The sequence below is a fragment of the Benincasa hispida genome, chromosome 10 (assembly GCF_027475165.1).
Source record: "Benincasa hispida cultivar pf3 chromosome 10, pf3_genome.v1.1, whole genome shotgun sequence".
Classification (NCBI taxonomy): domain Eukaryota; kingdom Viridiplantae; phylum Streptophyta; class Magnoliopsida; order Cucurbitales; family Cucurbitaceae; genus Benincasa; species Benincasa hispida.
The window spans coordinates 50,497,160-50,514,019 of NC_143487.1; the positions used below are offsets into that span (position 1 = coordinate 50,497,160).

At 40.6% G+C, this 16,860-nt stretch overlaps 1 protein-coding gene across 1 annotated transcript; it reads right to left on the bottom strand.

Moving 5' to 3' along the window:
* Positions 1–15,958: 15,958 nt before the first annotated feature.
* Positions 15,959–16,579, bottom strand: LOC150033443 (uncharacterized). Its single transcript, XM_090306409.1, has 2 exons — positions 16,367–16,579; positions 15,959–16,186 (listed from the first exon to the last, which is right to left on the bottom strand). The coding sequence occupies exons 1-2, from the start codon at positions 16,577–16,579 to the stop codon at positions 15,959–15,961; spliced, it is 441 nt and encodes a 146-aa protein (XP_090162535.1).
* Between the last annotated feature and the right edge of the window lie 281 nt (positions 16,580–16,860).

Below are 16,860 nucleotides of genomic sequence, written 5' to 3' on the forward strand. Positions count from 1 at the left end.
AGACCCGCACGGCCACCTCTGGAGCTTCATAGAAATCTGCAACGCTTTTGTGTTCCCGAATATCTCCACCGAGGAAGTTCGACTAACTTTGTTTCCATTTTCGTTGTGTGATCAGGCATGAAAATGGGCGTACTCTCTTAAACCAGGGGAGATTACTTCATGGGAACAAGTAGTAGAGAAGTTTATGAAGAAATATTTCCCACCAATGGAGAAAGCCAGAAGAAGGAAGTTAATAACCAATTTTGAATAGGACATGGATGAATCGCTCAGTGATGCTTGGGTGAGGTTTAAGAGGCTGGTATGAGATTGCCCGTACAATGGATTACCAGACTTCTTACAGATGGAGATCTTTTATCACAGATCAAACCCTGCTTCGAAGACCGCTGCCAATGCGGCAGCCGCTGGAGGTCTGCTAGATAAAACTTATGATGAGGCCAAGAACATCCTTGATCGCATTTCTAAAAACCACGAAGACTGTAGAGAAAGCGATCAAAGATTGAGAATAAAGAACAGTGACACGAACAATGGTGCTATCGCATCTCGTCAGAGTCAGATGACTGCGATGATGAACTTGCTATAGGGAATCGCAATTAATAACCCAACAACGCATAGTGGGCAACTGAATGCAATCAACCAGACGACCGCAAGGTGTGCTACTTGTGCTGAAGGACATGCAATGGAGGAATGCCCGCAAAACCCATAGTCAATTTATTTTGTGAAGAACAACCCGTTTTCCAACACGTACAATCCTGGGTGGTGAAACCACCCCAATTTTGCATGGAAAAATCAGCAGTAGAATTTCCAATCAGTGGTGCAAAAAGAAGGGCCACCTGAATTTTTCCCGCGAACCAACGGTCAGACGAGTAATCAAGCTAGCAGTTCGCAGGCACCGCAATCTTCCTCTTTGGAAAGTTTGTTGAAGCAATAAATTGAAAAGAACGAAACTGTGCTTCAAAACCAAGCAACGTCCATCCGCAATCTGGAAATACAGATACGCCAGATTGCGGGCGAACTCAAGAATCGATCGTAAGGGGCCCTGTCGAGTTCAACAGAACTCCCACGCAACCCAGAAGGTACGGGTAAAAAGAAATGTCAAGTCATGATGTTGCGGAGTGGAAAGACTGTGGCAGGGGAAAAGAAGGAGCCTAGCCGGACTGCTCTAATTGCGCTAAAACTAGAGATTGGTGTGACTCGAGAAGAATCAGAAGAAAAAGAATCAATGGAACCTGAGGTTGCGTCCACCTCGGAGCCAAAAGAACAGAGGACCGTAAGAATCAGTTGCCATCATTCCCACAGAGACTCAGAAAGAAGAAAAATGACGAGTTTCTAAAGGATATGGTGACAAAGAAGAGAGGCACTGGAAAGTTCGCCATGGTGGCTTTGACGCAGAGCTTAAAATCTATAATCCCACCAAAAATGCGCGACCCTGGGAGTTTCACTATACCTTGCTCCATTGGAGAATTATACATCGGGTAAGCGCTATGCTATCTTGGAGCCAACATTAACCTAATGACTTTGTCAATTTTCAAGCAGCTGGATGTGGGGCAACTTGCGCCCACGACAGTGACTTTCCAATTAGCGGATAGATCTCTAGTTCATCCAGAGGGGAAGGTGAAGGACGTGATGGTTACAATCGAAAATCTATATTGCTAGCAGACTTCATCATCTTGGACTACGAAGCAGACAAAGATGTGCCATCATTCTGGGGCGACCATTTTTATCAACTGGTCGTGCCCAGATTGATGTGTACAAAGGAGAGATCACCTTGAGCGTAAATGGACAGAAGCTCAGGTTTGACATTATCCGTGCCATGAAATATCCTGTGAAGAAGACCTTAATGAATCCGACGATGAACAGAGTTTGAATGAAGAAAGGAAGCCTGAAGATGAAAACGAAGATGTGCGATCACAGAAAAAACAAACAAGGAAGATGAGATGATCGCAGCCCAAGAAGATAATCTGATAGTAAATGAAGAAAGAAAAACAACGCAACCGTCCTTAGAACAACCACCAACAATAGAGCTGAAGACCCTTCCTAACCACCTGAAGTATGCGTTTCTGGGGCAAAATGAAATGCTACTGGTAGTCATTTCCTTTGCATTTAATGAAAACCAAGAAAATGCGCTGCTGAGCATTCTGAGAAAATATGTAAAAGTAATTGGCTGGACGCTCGCAGACATTCGAGGAATTAGCCCTGTATACTGTATGCATAGAATTCGTCTTGAAGAAAATCACAAAGGATTGATCGAACATCATCGCAGACTCAACCGTGCGATGAAGGAGGTCATAAAGAAGGAGATAATCAAGTGGTTAGATGTGGGCATCTTCTATCCAAAAGCAGACAGCACATGGGTCAGCCCCGTGCAATGCGTGCCAAAAAAAAGAGGGATGACAGTAGTCCCTAACGCAAATAACAAGCTGATATCGCAAAGGACCGTCACTGGTTGGTGGATTTGCATGGACTACCGCAAACTGAATGCGGCAACAAAGAAGGATAATTTCCCATTGCCTTTTATTGACCAATTGTTGGATCGTCTAGCTGGAAATGACTTTTACTGCTTCTTGGATGGGTATACCAGTTATAACCAGATCATGATCGCTCTTGTAGATTAAGAAAAGACCACATTTACCTGCCCGTATGGAACATTTGCTTTTCGTCGCATGCCGTTTGGCCTCTGCCATACGCCGAGCACTTTCCAAAGGTGTATGATGGACATCTTTTCGGAATATCTCGAAGACTCTGTAGAAATATTCATGGACTACTTCTCTGTATATGGGCACACATACGAAGTCTGTCTTGACAACTTGGAGAAGATATTGAAAAGATGTGAGGAGGCGAACCTCGTACTTAATTGAGAGAAATGCCATTTCATGGTGAAAGAGGGCATTGTGATGGGGCATAAGGTCTCGAGGGACGGGTTGGAGGTGGACAAGGCAAAAATTGAAGCAACTGAAAAGCTCCCAGCTCCAACAAGTGTAAAGGCTATCAGGAGCTTCATGGGACATGCTGGATTTTACAGACGTTTTGTCAAGGATTTTCCAAAGATAGCACGACCACTGAGTGCGTTGATAGAGGTCGATAGAAAATTTGACTTTGATGACAATTTCCGCAATGCATTCATGATTTTGAAGAACGCATTAACGACCGCGCCCTGTTGATCGCACCAAATTGAACACTTCCCTTTGAATTAATGTACGACGCGAACGGTATGCAATGGGAATAGTGCTGGCACAGAAGAGAAAGACAATGCTACATCCCATCACATATGCGAGTAAGACATTGAATCCTGCTCAAACTAACTATACCACTATATAAAAAGAGTTGCTTGCGGTAATATTCGCGTTGGAGAAATTCAGAGCATATTTGCTGGGAACAAAAGTACTCATCCACACAGACCATTCGGCGATAAAATATTTGATGACAAAGAAGGATGCGAAGCCGAGGTTGATTAGATGGGTTCTCCTCCTCCAGGAATTCGATATGGAAATAATTGATCGCAAGGGGACGGAGAATCAAGTTGCGGATCATTTATCCAGATTGAAAAATCCTGAGGTTGACCGCAATCAGTTAGAGGTGAGCGTAGTGTTCCCAGACGAGCAGCTATTTCAGATTGAAGAATTTCCATGGTACGCAGATGTGGTAAATTATCTAGTTGTGAGAAATTTCCCGAAGATTATACCGACCACCAAATGAGGAGGCTCAGGCATGAATGCAGATCATATTATTGAGATGAGCCAAATCTTTATAAAAGGGGGTCAGACCAGATTCTGCAACTGTGTGTACTAGATGCTGCTCATCAACGCATATTATTGCAATGTCATGATTCACCATATGGAGGGCACTTTGGCGGATATCACACAGCAACGAAAGTATTACAAAGTGGGTACTATTGGCCAACACTATTTAAGGATGCAAGAGACTACACGATGAAGTGTGACCGGTGCCAGTGCACGGGTAATATTTCATGGAAACATGCGATGCCCATGAACATCATTTTAGAACTGGAGTTGTTCGATGTCTGGGGTATTGATTTCATGGGACCATTCCCACTATCGAATGGTCACAAATATATTTTGTTACCATCGATTACGTGTCCAAGTGGGTAGAAGCAGGGGCATGCGTCGCAAGCGATGCGGTGGTAGTCTCCAAATTCCTGAAGAAAAACATTTTCACTCGTTTTGTCACTCCATGTGCCATAATAAGTGACGAAGGCTCCCACTTTGTCAATCACACTATCAAAGAATTGCCGCGCAAATATAATATCCTCCATAAAGTGGCTACCGCATACCATCCACAGACGAATGGACAGGCTGAAGTGTCCAACCGGGAGATAAAGCTGATTCTGGACAAGGTGGTAAGGCCTTCGAGAAAGGATTGGGCAACAAAGCTGGACGATGCGCTGTGGGCATATAGAACGGCCTATAAGACACCTATAGGCATGTCTCCGTATGCATTGGTGTTTGGTAAAACATGTCATTTACAACTTGAGTTGGAGCACAAAGCGCTGTGGGCGGTGAAAAAGCTTAACTTTGACTTAAAGGCAGCGGGGGAAGCAAGAAAACTCCAATTGGTAAAGCTGGAAGAATGGAGAATTAACGCATACGAAAACGCAAAGTTCTACAAGGAGTGTGCAAAGCGCTGGCACGAAAAACAATTATGCGGAAAGAATCTCCAAGTCGGGCAAAAGGTCTTACTATTTAATTCACGGCAAGTCACATTGGTCCGGACTCTTCATAGTCAGAAAGGTATTCCCGCATGGTGCGGTCGAGTTATCCAATGATGACGGAACCAACATATTCAAAGTTAATGGGCAACGAGTGAATTGCAGAGAAGACTGGCATCGCAAGGTCGCCTCCGTGGACCTGAGAAACTCTGAATGAGAAAGAAGTGGGCAGTCCCTGTGCTATCATACGATTCAAATTCATCAAGGATGCAGGATGCAAGTTTTGGAAGTATCCGTTGAAATCTTGAATTCATGAACTTATCTCTATTCCTTTTTAGTATTATCATTTCACTTTCTTAAAAAAAAGAGAGAGAGAAAAAAAAAACAAAAGAGAAAAATTTTGTTAACTTTGTTTTTTTGTTTTATTATTTGACCATCTCAATGTTTTATTTGCAATGATCGAGGTGAACGATTGCGGAGGCAATATACGAAGACGCAACTACTTTATTTCGTCACCGCAATCCAAAGAAAGTAGATTGCTGCAAAGCAGGATGCGTCAACAAATAATGCGAGCGACAACGCAAATTTGGGGGTTGTATCTTTCCTTGACTTTATTCCAAATTTTGCACTATCGCATCACATTTTAATTTTTAAAATTTTATCACCGCATCCTCTTTGGTTGCCGCAATCATTTAACATTGATCAATTTAGTAAGTCACCACATGATTTCTCTTTGCCAATTATGATTTCAATGATGAAACACATACTGCTATCTTTTCGTGCACACTAGAGTCAACTTAATTTTAGGACAGTCACCTCATGAAATATTTCTAGACGTTTATGGTCTGCTAGCTTTCTTTCAAATTGACCCTTTACGAAGCTTCCTAAGAACATCAAATGACTTCTTTCAATCTTTTAGCAATGAGAACATTGCCGCATTTTAAATTTGGGGGTGCGGTATTCATTTTTCGACCTTGCTATTTTTAGCCTTACAAAAAAAAAATTTAACGTTGCGATCGGATCCTACTCGTAGTTGGATGTCCGCATGACACACGTGGGGCCAAGCCAAAACGAAGGTAGGAATCGTGATCAACACATAAATAAATGACCGCAACTCCGCTGCCAAATGGGCGTGAGTTTAGTCTGAGAAAGAGCGCCTTGCTTGTAGTTGGATATTTGTATGACACCCATGGGGGCAAGCCAAAACGAAGGCGAGACTCTTGGATCAACGCAAGGTCAGAGAAAAAATAATGTCTAAAATACGCAAGGATATAGAAAAAAAATCGTTTAACACCCTAGTGAAAAAATTTGTGAAATAAATCATGCGATGTCCTGGAATCTAGTAAAGTCTTTTTGAAGGTTAAACTTACGGTCCCTAAATTTTAGAGATATCTTAAGAAGAGACCTGGATAAGAATTAAGGAAATTTTGGTGTATAGGATCTAAATAAGGCATCCTTGAGAAATCTAGGAAAGAAAAGGCAGTCGGCTTTCTAAAGGAAATCTTTAGCTTATGCTTGAGGACAAGCATTGTTTAAATTTGGGGGTGTGATAACGGGCAGAAATGCATGTTATTACAGCGAAAAGTTATAAAACAATGCAGGATTGCGTTGATAAAAATATACAATATTGCGTCCAAAAGTATTAAGTTCACAACATTGCGGTCGCATGCGTCAATCACATTAAAACAGTTAACTTATGTAATTTTGTGCAAAATATGCGTTGACGCAAGGTGAAAAATGCGATCCAAAGAAATCAACAGTCGAGCGTATCAAGAGATTACGTTAACGCAAGGCTATATCTGAGCATTAAGAGATTGCGTTAACGCAAGGCTATGCGTGAAGGATCTCAAAACGAGAATTCCATGAGCGGGTTTAGATCGCTCCGATTTTCACAATGACCGGAATATAAACGATATACATTCTATATCAACAGTTATGCATAATAAAACTCAACAACAACATTCTGTGTAAAGGATAAGACATAGAGAAGGGGTTCATTACCAGAGGAAGGCGATTTTCGCACTTCTGAACCCAATGCAGTGGAAAACCTCCAACGATCTACCAGCACCCGACGAATCTCTCGTCAGTTACTGCACGATCTGAATGTACATGAACAAGTAATCGGGGACAACACCACCACCAAGAAGACCTAAGTATCTTTGACGTCGAAAACCTAGAGAGTGGGCTCTGGTGAGTTTGGTAGAAGACGAAGGAGAGAAAATCGTGTAGACGACAAGCATGCACAAAAGGAACTTTTGCTATTGTATAGCAGGGACGCTCATCATATAGTAAAACTACGCGATCGTTTAGGAAATTGGTACATGATCGTTTAGGGAACGTGCGAGTTAGACGATTGTTTAGACAACTGAGAATCTATCGTATAGGCTCTTGGCAATCAATCTTTCACGATCTCTTTAGGGTGCGAGATTTCGATTGCACGAACTAAAATTACATATCAATTGAAAACGATTTTCAACTTTTAATCTCGTCGGTTACCCCAACGCTCGCTTCCCACGTTCCCACGTTCAAACGTGAAAAATGTTTAATTATTAAATAATTAATCAATTAATTTATTTAATAAATATAACTATATTATATTTATATCCTATAGTTTGATATCATATATCTACTATAGTATTTTTCTTAAACTTGATATAAATCATATTTATATCTAATTTCCTCCAAAATAATGTATATCATACATTTAACCAATTATATCATATATAATTAGCCATTCCAATTATATCATATATAATTGTACTTCCTCTTGTCAATTTGAACATTTCAAATTAACCCAAACACTGGTTCTCGACTTTATCCAAGCTACCCAGATGACCTTATGGACCTATGGCTCGAAGCTCCAACGGTACGTGAATAGCTGACCAAACTCTTTAGCCACGAGATTCACCATCCGTTAACAATTAGTGATTCCACTAAAGACCAACAGCTGAACTCTTCTTACCACAGATATATTTCTGTGTCCATTGGATATAACCAATCATGAGTACGATGACCCTTCACAGATGCTCGTAAGTACAGTTGGGTCAATTTACCGTTTTGCCCCTTTAGTTACATCTCACTCCTTAAGTACCACTGATTTCTCTAATGAACAATACAACATAGTCCAACTATGTGTGAACACCTCTCGGGCCAAGAGAAGGTTTGTGGCGCCACATCGTTCAAGCCTCGGAATCAGCCCTTAAGGAAGCCATCTATCTACTTACCCCTACCTCGGGGAAGGAGTGAATTCCATCTTGTGTAGTTGAGTTCCCAACTCCCAAATCAGAAGTATCCCCAAAATGGTAGGTTTGAATCGACGTCTTGGCCACTCGCACCCATACAAATCAAAGGACCGCCCTCAATGGCAGGAGTTCCCAACTCACTTAGGATTGAGGTCATGTTACCTATGGTCATCCTAGTGAAGTGAAGTCTCTGTCATGAACGGTGTTATATAACGAGACATTAACACTTCGTGGTCAGGTCTTATACAAAATCTTTGTATAGGACGCCCCCGCTCGCATGTCCCCAACACGAATGATCAGGATCAGATCATCTGTGGCAAGTCACAACACTTGTGACCATTCCACAAAGCAGGACGCGTTCGTAGCATTACCAGGATAAGGTTTCCCTCCTATATCTATATACTACAGACCATTTTGGTTATCACTCAAGACATGATCCACTTGCATGTCACCACATACATGCTTGAGTCACATACAGATAACCAGGGATTTGATGTTTATTGGTTTGTGGTAAAACAACTAAAACATGTAAATGGGCAAAATAACAAGATGTGAAGTAAATATCATATATTAACAATCACAGGTGTTCGTATGTACTGTTTACAAACTACAGGACACGAGACTTTAGGGCATCAAACCCAACAATGCGATCATTTGCGCTCGCAAATATCTGCTCAAGAAGGTTGCCGCATAGAGCCAGTGCATCTTGGTGGGCACATCTGGGTGAAAAATCATAATAAATCACGATGGGACAGAAAGCTGATAACAGTCGATTTCGAATTAAGCTGACAAGCCGTTAACGACCTACTGTAGCAAGTACACTTAACTTTTCGGTGACAAATATTCGACGCTTCAGATAGAGAATTGATGCCTTCCCATCAGTGCAATCATAAGAGAGAAGAAGCCTTTCACCCCGAAGCTCTATAAATACCAGAGGCCACCTTTAGTGAAGAAGTTCGACAGTTAGATAATTTTTTCCCTTTAGATAGAAGTAGCCTTGTTCATAGTTTTCATATACTTAGAAGGCGGAGCGAGAGAAAGGAAGAGACGCCGGAAGATCGCTCTAGTCAGCTCGAGAGAGAACCCAGAAGGCGTGGAAAAACAGAGAGAGGGCTGACTCTTGCGGGAGCAAGATTATCTTTTGAGCAGAGTAGAGAAGATAGTGTAAAAGCCTTAGAAAGTAAGAAATTGCTACTAGGCTCTTTATTCTTATTCCGCATTGTTACTCTACATTTCAATTATATCTATAAAATGGAATTTGCTTATCTACATCTGTTCACTCTCTTAAAAGCATGCATGAGTAGCTAAATCTATCGAATGGGTTGAGAAGAACTTAGCTAATATGACCTAGGATATTCATTGCATGCGATCATCTTGTCTTATGTTACGTCCATCACCCCTATGAAGCTACTCGAGAGAGAGTCTAAAGAAAGAACCTAAGACTTGAGAGAGCTAGGTTAGAATCTAGACTCGAGAGAGCAAGATTAGATCTGCATAAGCAAGAGATAGAGACTTAAGATAAGCTCTGTTTGTCAACATGCATCGCATGCACCCTAGAGATAGGTTATGGTATTATGCGGTCGCCTTGTATGTGTGAGTGTCAATTTTCATCGCATAGACAAGAATAGAGGCTTATGTGTAGGTTCTTTAGACATCATCGCATATATCACATGTGTTCTAAAACTAGAGGCCGTAGCATTTGCGTTGAGAGATGATTTGCTATTCTATGTGTGTAACATGATCGCATAACATGAATGCAATCCTAGGAAGTGTTAGCTGAACCCCTTCTCAACCCGTTCGCCGCATATTCATCGCATCTTCCATAGTATTAGCTCTTTTCTTAACTCCACCGCATACATTTATATTGTAAACAACAACCCAACAACTCTTTGATTTATTGATTACTGCAAAATAATCTAAAAAGTATTGCCGCATACTATTTTTCTTAGTCCCTGAGTTCGACCCTGGACTTACCAGGAAACTCAGTAGGATTTATACTTGGGTTCTACTGAGAAAACTTGTTGCACAACGCATTTTCCATCACCACAATTCCTTTCATTATTTCACCACTTAAAATAACGCATCAAGTTTTTAGCGCCGTTGCTAGCAACGCAATACTGTGTGCTAACAGTAATTTTTCTAATTTCTTTAAAGCTTTTAATCTCTGGTGCATTACGACCCAGAGATTGAAAGAACGTTCCGACGAAGATTGAGAGATAGCCGCCAACAATAACCACAAGAGAAAGATAATATGGCGGAACAACCTGGAAATGGAACACCAAACGATCGTATAGATGATCGCCTAGCTTTTCCTACACGATTGTGTACCTTGCTTAAATGATCTAGCATCTTGACTATACGATAGTCTTTGCCTTCTCCCACTTGCTTGATCGTTGTACATGATCTCTTTTCCTCCTCACCTCTACCAAATCCGAATAGAGCCCACACTTTGGATACTCACTCCGAGAATACTAAGGGCTCCGAGTGGTGGTGTCGTCTCCATTTACTGCTGTTTGTGTGAAGCCGTTCGTGGTAGACGACTAGGGTGTTGCTGAATGATAGCCTTCTATTCTAGCGAGAGCACAAAGAGGCCGTTCATGAAGAGAGTGAGATTTATCGAGAAGAATGTCTTCAATTGGTAAGTTTCTTGTTCTCTTGTATTTTTTTATTTGTAAACATGCCAGTAATTTAGTAATGTTAATGCATATCTGTATGTGTGAATGTATATGTAGAAATTCTATCACAATGAATTTAAAAGATTCGCTTCTGCTCAGAGGTACTCTTGTATAAGAGTTCCTTCAATTGGCATCAGAGCCAGGTTTATGATATTTTAAATTCATTGCTGCAAAGAATTGTATTTACATTCTCGGTGGGTAAAAGCATATCTACTCTTTGTTTTAAGTGTTAATTCATTTGTGGATGTATGGATTAATGGAGTTTTTTTGGGTGAAACCTCGGTTTGTTAAATTCTTTTACTTTTCCAATTAATTGTAAAGGCCCTTGCGTTTTTGGGCATTATTAATTACTATCGAGTCTGTATTCAAAGTTAGTTTGAGTTTTGAGTTGCTTGTTAAAAAGCTTTGTAGCAAGGGTTGCTGTTCTTCGAGGATGAAGATGATCAAGCATTGATCGGATCATGTAGACGATGAGGTAGATAATCGCTGAGTATCAGATACTCGGGTGTCGTTTAACGCGCGTGCACTAGATGATCGTATAGCTCAGCAAGCCTCATCGCTTAGTTACTGACTATATGATTGCGGAGTAAAATCACGTAGTAAATCATTTACCTATCACGTGTTAAGCGATCGTCTAGATAATCAGGCTTTGTAGCCTTATTGTCGTCTACAAGATCGTTTAGCATTCGCGCTATCGTCTAGTGTATGCTGCACGGTCGTTTACCTAGAGGCGTTTACTAAATGATGGGGAGCTTTGCCCGACGGTTCAAGACCCGGTTTGCTTGTGAACTGGTTTGATCGGTGAAAAAAATGTACTAAATAGAATTTTTCATTCCGATTTTAGTGGTGGTTCATCCCGGTCCATTAATCTGTGTTTTTTATACATGAGATGTATGGTTTATTTTATATGTCATATGGTATGCACATATAGAAAAAATCTCACCTTAGATTATGCATTGGTCATGCATCATCTCTTTATTATAAATATTATGATTTAGAGAAGCATGATTTAAATTACGTAAGAGCATGCTCATGCATCATATAATATAAGAGTTATATATATGCATGAATAAAGCATTGACATGCATCATCTTTATATTATAAATGTTATAGTATAAGGGTGTATGGAAAGTATGTATGCTTAGTTGTTACAAAGTATATAAAAGTTATGTATAGTAATGACCGTACATTGCATGAAGCATGACACATAGGTTAAATTTATAAGCATATAAGTACCTTGTTGTGTGGCAATGTATGTTTTAGTTGTTTCTTTTATAAATTTCATAAAAAGAAATTAGAACTAAAAGCAATAAGAAAGACTGGATGCTCACTTAGGTTTATTCATGGTTTTAGAATGATTAAAACTTGGATGAGATAGACCTAATATCATGATTCTAATATGGTTAGTAACCTTAGGCTTTAATCTTTTAATCAGTTTAATAGGATTAAATTGACTAATAAAAGGTTAAAGTGTAGCAAATCTATCTATAAGGGACCTTTTGTCTAAGGCGGGTTCTGTCTAGGCTTGGGTATTTAAGATGACAGAAATGTAACACCCCTACCTGGGAACCTACCTGAAAAGGTGAATTAGATAGATTTATTGCATACATTCAAGTTAAGGACAATCCATTAAAGAGTTTAATGTGACTACTTGAACTTGTTTTATTTCAAAGACAAAAGTTGTTTTTGTGCAAACTTAATAAATAACTTAGATTAAAATTAGTAGCTGGATTGTTTAGGTTAATGAACCCCTAGGTAGAACATTCAGTGGAAGGTACTTGGGGCACATGATGCTTCATTTAAACTTCTCGCGTTTCTTCTTTATAGTCCACACCGCGAGATCTACTCTCAGCCTCGTAGCACCCTGGGAGTTTCACCCTAAAGGATGGGTAGGTCAATATCAAGGTGGATGGAGAGAATGTTCATAGTAAGTGGGAGCGGGAAGTGCGACATCATATCCCACGGTCTCTCTCGTTGGATTGAATAAAGTTTCTGCGCATCGCCTCGAGGCACCCTGGGAGTGCCCCCCTATAGGATGGCAGTTTTGCGCGTTTCTTTATTTGATCTCTTGTAAGATGATATGGTTACTTAGTCTCTTGTCCTAATTTGCTTCTTCTCTATGGTGGACTCATTAGGGTGGGACTTTGGTGCCAAAAACGAGGGATCACACTTACGCGAAATTGTTAAGGGTTAACAATTCTAGACCAAATAAATAGTGGCTGTTAGATTCAGTTCCAAGAGTTGGTTCTGCCAATGGTTGAGAATGTCTCATCCCAATGAATGGGCATCTGATCACCCCATCAGTGACGTTAGTCCTGCCTCACTGGGGCATCATTGCAAACTAGAAGTCTTAATCACTTGAGGTACTTGGAAACTATTTTGCTAAAACTAATTGGTTAATATGTGGTTTAGCAACGTCTTATAAAAGTTTGTTCATTTTTTAGCAACGGTTTTTTAAAATGTCTACAGCAACAATCGCTTTGCTTAGCACCGAAAAACTTACTGGCAACAACTATTCTAGTTGGAAACATATGATCACGACGATACTCATCATCGAGGATCTAATGTTTGCTGTTATGGAGGTCTGTCCTCCTATTCTAGCTCTAAATGTCACTCGAAATGTTCAGAGGGCGTACGAGTGATGGATACGGACAAACAAGAAGGCCTGAGCCTATATCTTGGCCAGTCTGAGTGACCTGTTGGCCAAGAAGCATGAGCCCATGGTCTCAGCGTGTGAGATCGTGGAATCCCTGCGGGGGATGTTTGGACAACCGTCTGGAAAGCTCAAGCACGACGCTTTGAAATACATCTTCAACTCCAAAATGGAGGAAGGCACCTCTGTTCGTGAACATATGCTTAATATGATGGTCCACTTTAATGTGGCGGAGATGAATGAGTCTAGAATCGATGAGGGCAGTCAGGTTAGCATCATCTTGCATTCTTTGCTAGAGAGCTTCCTCCACTTTGTTAGCAATGCGATTCTTAACAAAGTGGAATATACCCTTACAACTCTCCTCAATGAGTTGCAGGCATACCAATCTTTACTGAAAATTGAGGAGAGAAGAAGGGGTGAGGCAAGTGTTGCTTCATCTTCTAGGACGTTCCATCGTGGTTCAAACTCAGGAACGAAGTCTGCACCTTCTACTTCTAACTCTGAAAAGGGGAAGAAGAAGAAGGGTGGTAAGGGGAAAGGGAAAACGCCTGCTAACCCGTCACCTGTCACCCTAAGGAGGCATCCGCCGCCGCTTGAAAAAGGAAAATGTTTCCACTACAACCAGGATGGACAGTGGAAGAGGAACTGTGTCACACTCGCTCCAAGATTACCCTCTTAACCTGGAAGAGGATATGACGGTGGTAGTTACTAGCCTACTGCCAGCACTTACCACCTTAGCCTTCTAGCCTAAATACCAACTTGTTAAAAATTATTAATGTACGCATACAACATGCCTCCATAAGGTTTTACATAAGATTATATAATCACATGCAAACAGTCATGACATAACATCTACAGGTAAAATATTTACAGTTGGGCCCAAACATCACTAACAAAGCCCTAGTCCCTCTCAAAACATGTGCACATAGACAAACCATCAACCTAAGTTCTTCTTAACAAGCTGGGCCTTTCAGTGGCAAGCAGTAGCAGGATCAACCTTGAGGAATCTGACCGCTACCTGGAAAAGGAAAACATAGAAAATCTGTGAGCTAGTAGCCCAGTGAGTGACTATAGAATCATATTACACCATGCATTATATCATTATAAACATGTAAATATATCGATGAGCATCTCAAGCAACTTCCCCTAAACATAAACATTGATAACCATTCTTAGACATCATTAAACATCATTATTTCTTAGTTGAGAACAAGCGTACATCACTCTAGCTCCCAACGTCTGTTACTAGCCAAGTGACCCATACTTCGGCCTCCTTTTGCTGGTATATGGCCTAAAAGACCCATACTTTGGCCTCTCATTTAGAACTACCTACGTGCACTGGAGTTTTCTAAATACCGTCAACACCTTAGGTACTATTACCCAAATGCCTTCTCCGTGTCCTTCAGTACCGAGTTATTTTCTAGCATCAAATTATGTTTCATTGCATGCCAATTACTAAAAGACTCATTATATCATAGCCTTCCTTCAGAACATATGCTTTAACCAGGAACTTAACTTTTGTAATGAATTCACAACAAACCTTGGTAGGTGTTAAAACATACATAAGCCAGAGGAGATATGCTAAGCTATTCATTAAACATTTGTTGCTTGAGGAAGTATAAATTCATCATCAACATCACTATAATTTACATGGTCTTTTATGACTTACATGGTCTTTTATGCATAAGTATTGAAAGCATTAAGTTCATTTTAGTCACTCACAGCTCGTCGGGGCTCTTAACGGTTTATACGCCTCTCCTAGCTCTTATTGGCTTGAAAGGACATAATTCCCAGTTAGATTCCTTAGAATTCTCAGCAAAATACCTCAGATAGTTCATTTACTAATGAAAATTTTATCAACAAAATCAGCATTACTAGCGAGATAATCATCATGAGCGAGATCACCCACATGAGCGAGATCATACTTATGAGCGAGATTTCCATCCCTAGCGAGATCCACCTCTTGCTCTCGCTTGCTCTCGCTTCCTCTTGCTCTCTCTCGCTCTCGCTCACTCTCGCCCCCTCTCGCTCTCGCTCACTTTCGCTCCCTCTCGCTCTTGCTCACTCTCGCTCCCTCTCGCTCTCGCTCGTGAGCTGCCTGTTTAATCTTCCCAAGCAGCTGCATGTTTACGCACAAAATTCAGGACTCTTTTTAAGAAACTTCCTTCTACAAACTTGTTTAGAATTGAGTTAGACTTATTACCATAAAATATCAGCTGAAAATTCCTTGTAGTTTGACTTGGAGCTTTTAATATTCACCTCAGTTCCTGATTAATCTGAGAATCTGCCCCTTCTAAAAATTCTTCACTTTTTGTTCTTCTCCTTCTGAGATCTTTCTCTGGCAAAACAACCTCGAAAACTAGATTCTCCCAAATTTCAAATGGCACTAATTTCACTTAATTTTCTCATGCCATTTGCCAAAATCAAGCTTCTAAAGTTCTGCTTCCTTTTATTCTTCCTGCTACCTCCCATGTTCAATGGTTAAACTGCCACCTCATCCCGTACTTAGTGCTTTCGGCAAATTCCAATTAGTGAGCTCCTTCAATCAATTTGATTTTCCTTCCCTCCCTTCATAACTCCTGTAAGTAACCATGGATCTCCACTTATCAAATAATTAATATAACATTCCTTTGGCTAAACATGCTTATATAGGAAACTTAGAGTTCGGGGTTTACAATCACCTCCCTCTTAAAAGAAATTTTGTCCTCGAAATTTACCTGATATATCATTTGAAAACTTGAGGATATCTCTTTTTCATTTGCTCTTCAGTTTCCCAGGTTGCTTCATCGATTCCATGATTACGCCATAGTACCTTCACCAAAGGAATCGTCTTATTTCTTAGTACGTGGTCTTTCCTGTCTAAAATCTCGATGACTGCTTCCTTGTAAGATAAATCTTCTTTGAGCTGTACTGGTTGTACTGCTAGTATGTGCATAGGATCAGGCACATACTTCTTTAACATTGAAACATGAAATACGTCGTGAATACAAGTTAGCTCCATAGGTAACTGCAATCTATATGCTGCTGGACCAACTCGTTCCACAACTTCATATGGTCCGATGTATCGCGGACTTAACTTTCTTTTCCTCCTGAATCGGAGAATTCCTTTCCATGGGTACAATCAAAGAAATACCCGATCTCTGACTTCAAATTCTAGTTCTCTTCTTCGCTTATCAGCATAACTCTTTTGTCTATCGCGAGCCACCTTAAGATTATCTCTGATAAGCTTCACATTCTCTATTGTTTGTTGAACTAATTCTGGACCCAATAATTGTCGTTCTCCGACTTTGTTCCAGCATACTGGGGTCCTGCAAGGTCGGCCGTACAACGCTTCATAGGGAGCCATTCCGATACGAATGGTAATTATTGTTATATGCAAATTCGATCAACGGAAATTGCGTATCCCAACTTCCTTTGAATTTTAACACACAAGCTCTTAACATATCTTCCAGTGTCTGTATAGTTCTTTCCAACTGTCCATCTGTTTGTGGATGAAAAGCCATACTAAAATGAAGTTTAGTGCCCATAGCCTTCTATAAACTAGGCCAGAGTTTTGAAGTAAACCTCGAGTCTCAGTCTGACACTATCGACACTGGGGTTCCATATTGACTGATTATCCTATCCACA